Raw genomic sequence first — 3,119 nt, 5'->3', positions numbered from 1 at the left:
GACCACGTTACACAACCTCAAGGCTCCGCCTGCACAATGTTTACCCAAAAAAAGACAAAGTACTTCTCGAAAATTCTGTCAAACAACCCCACAAAGAAAAACAACACTGAAAGCTTTCATTTGAGAGGCCTTTTTTTTTTTTTGCGTACAATTTTAAGGGAAATTCACATCCAAGACTAAGAATTCACTTTAGTTGTGTGTTCCATCAAAGAATATCCTTTTCAAGCATTGTGTAGAAAGTGGAGTGGAGATGTTGTGCATCACGACAGGTACATTTCTGAGTCATCCTGCACAGAACACTGGGGGTTACTGCGTTGATGAAATCTCCACTGAATGCAGACATGCAAAAAATGATGATGCTAAGAATTTGGTAACCACTGAAATTCCAACAACAGGCCTGTGTACACACGCATGACCCCGCACAGTTTCCTAATATGTCCAGGCAGTCAAGTATAAAGGTGCAGGTCAGCTACAGAACAGTTTTGCGCCACACGAGATATTTGAGGTCTCCACACAGCATGAAGCTGCTCACCAAAGCTCTCTGTTTGTGCGTTGCACTTGGCCTAACTAGTGCTGCACCCGCGTAAGTGATGGACTCTCCTTCATTGTTTAACTGTAGTTTATTTGGGTCAGAATGTGCTTTCGCTAATCTTTAGCCACATGTGACAGCTCTGTGTAGCCTGTTTGTAAAGTCAAAATATATCAGACCTGAGCTTCTTGTGTGGTATCATTGAATTTATACACCGTCTCCTGCAAACTCTCCTCTACGTGTTTACAAGTGACAGAAACAATAGAGCACTTTCCGCTATCGTGTACCACGTACAGCCATTCTGTTGTAAACTGTACGGCTCCTTTTTAATCGATAATTTTCTGCAAATGTGTGAAACAAGTACACACACTCCTCCCTTAAGCTGAAGTTCTGACTCTGGTGAAAGCAGTAGCACTGATTACTGATGACTCAAGCAAAACTGTGGTGGAATATTACAAATAAACCAACTCTCCTGAAATTCTGTGATAATGGAAAACCCACATGTGTTTCCTGTGCTGTCTGTTTGATCGGGACAGTGCGGACACGCTGAGCATTTTCTGGTCTCTCACTGTTTATCCATTTCATAACTCTGTTTGCAAAGTTCACTGGTCGGAACAATTCAACAAATACAGGAGCGAGGGCTCTTTGTCACTGATTTACTGCTGACTCAGCGGGTTTTCAGACAATGAGAAGCAGAATTACACGACAGGACAACTGGTCATTTTAAAGGAACTCTAAGATTTTCTCTTCAATTTTTCCACAGGCCCCCAGACGCAGAAGCAGGTGGGTCTTATGCCATAACACATGAACACATTTATTCGTCTGCTACATAAGAAGCACCAATGATAAAAGCTTGCTTTTAAAGTTCCCCTCTCACCAATATTCTATTATATCTGAATGAAATTAAAGATGACCACCATGATCATCTGCCAGACCGATGTGACGGGATAGAGTTTGACGCCATCACTCCCGATGAGAAAGGAATCACCTTCTTCTTCAAAGGTATGGGGCGCCCTTCGAAAAAAAGACTTTGTCATCACCAGGATTCATTTATTTGCACGCATAACTCATTAACTCATTGTAATGAAACTCCCTCAGGTGCCCACCTCTGGAGGGGGTTCCACGACGGCGCTCAGCTCTCCAACGAATCCTTCAAGGAGCTGGATGACATCCATCACATCGGCCATGTTGACGCAGCTTTCCGCATGCACGACGCAGACAACCTGGATGACCACGATCACATCTATTTCTTCCTGGTATATGCCGATACCTTTGTTTGTTCTATAGATCTAAAGCTCTTGTTCTAGAGCAGATAGCAAGAGAGCGAGGGAGAGAGAGAGTATTATCTGTCTCCAAAGGATGTGTCTCTGTCTCTAGGATGACAAGGTGTTTAGCTACTATAACCACACTCTGGAGGATGGATATCCAAAACAAATCCAGGAGGACTTTCCTGGAATTCCGGATCACCTGGATGCTGCTGTGGAGTGTCCCAAAAAAGAGTGCATGGCCGACTCAGTTCTATTCTTCAAGGGTACGCTGCCTTTCGCCGCAACAAGTATCCAATCAGGCTGAAAATCCCTGTGAAAATATACTGTGTTCACGTTTTGTCTTCGTTTCCCCTCACAGGACATGAAGTGCATGTCTATGATATTTCCACAAAGACGGTGAAGGTCAAGGAGTGGCCCCACCTGCCCGTCTGCACATCTGCTTTACGCTGGCTGGAATCCTACTTCTGTTTCCATGGACACAACTTCACCAGGTTTCACCCAGTAACAGGAGAAGTGAGCCCCGGCGCGTACCCTAAAGACGCCAGGCATTACTTCATGCATTGCCCCTTCTTTGGTGAGCTCGTCAAGAAACCATCTCACTATTTTCTCGACAGAGGATTTGCTCTCACATGATGTTTAATCCTCTGTACTTGATTACAGGTCATGGAGGGAATTACAGCATCCCCAAGTGCAGCGAGGTCAAGCTCGACGCCATCACCAGTGACGATGACGGCAGAACGTATCTCTTTTCAGGTAAAGTTACTTCTACAACGTAAGGGGTGTTAATTAGCTGAGCAAAGAGAGAAGGCTCACTTGGTTTTGAGGTGCAACATCAAGTCAGGAAAGTAGTTCCGTCTGTTGAATCTCAAAGTACCATATCTCATAAGTTTTCGTCGTTATTTTGTAGCAACCTTAGTTATGTTAACACGGGTTTGGAAGCAAAGTGTTTTGGCGATGTTTGACAGAGCTATGCTTACATGCCCGTCCACTTCCATTCATTGTTCTAAGCTAACTAGACGCAGGTCTCAGCCCCCTAAAGCGGCACAGACAAGAGAGGAGTGTCTATCTTCTGGCTCCGGGGAGGAGAGTGAAGAAGCTCATTTCTCAGAAAGTTATTCCTTTAAGTGAGCATCAACTAAGAGTACACTTCAATCCACCCAGGCCCTATCTTCATGCGTCTGGATACCAAACGTGACGGCTTTCACCCCTTCCTAATCACCAGAGGGTGGAAAGAGGTGTCCGGTCGCGTGGATGCTGTTTTCTCCTATGCAGATAAAATGTACTTCATTAAGGTAGGACTTGATGTACCAGTCAGAGTTCCC

General features: G+C 44.7%; 1 protein-coding gene across 1 annotated transcript in view; it reads left to right on the top strand.

Annotated features, from left to right (window-relative positions):
• The first annotated feature begins 439 nt into the window (after positions 1-439).
• The window catches only part of hpxb (hemopexin b), a 3,385-nt gene continuing 705 nt past the window's right edge, over positions 440-3,119 (top strand). Inside the window, exons 1-8 of the mRNA XM_086199569.1 lie at positions 440-583; positions 1,293-1,312; positions 1,439-1,531; positions 1,628-1,785; positions 1,907-2,060; positions 2,156-2,371; positions 2,458-2,550; positions 2,959-3,089. Of these exons, the coding sequence (XP_086055695.1) occupies positions 519-583; positions 1,293-1,312; positions 1,439-1,531; positions 1,628-1,785; positions 1,907-2,060; positions 2,156-2,371; positions 2,458-2,550; positions 2,959-3,089 (930 nt within the window). The 5' untranslated portion in view covers positions 440-518. The remainder of the gene's footprint in view (positions 584-1,292; positions 1,313-1,438; positions 1,532-1,627; positions 1,786-1,906; positions 2,061-2,155; positions 2,372-2,457; positions 2,551-2,958; positions 3,090-3,119) is intronic.

This window comes from Aulostomus chinensis, chromosome 1 (assembly GCF_037954235.1).
Source record: "Aulostomus chinensis isolate RoL2024-O1b breed Wild chromosome 1, RoL_Achi_v1.0, whole genome shotgun sequence".
Lineage (NCBI taxonomy): Eukaryota > Metazoa > Chordata > Actinopteri > Syngnathiformes > Aulostomidae > Aulostomus > Aulostomus chinensis.
This window is presented reverse-complemented; position numbering and strand designations above follow the sequence as displayed.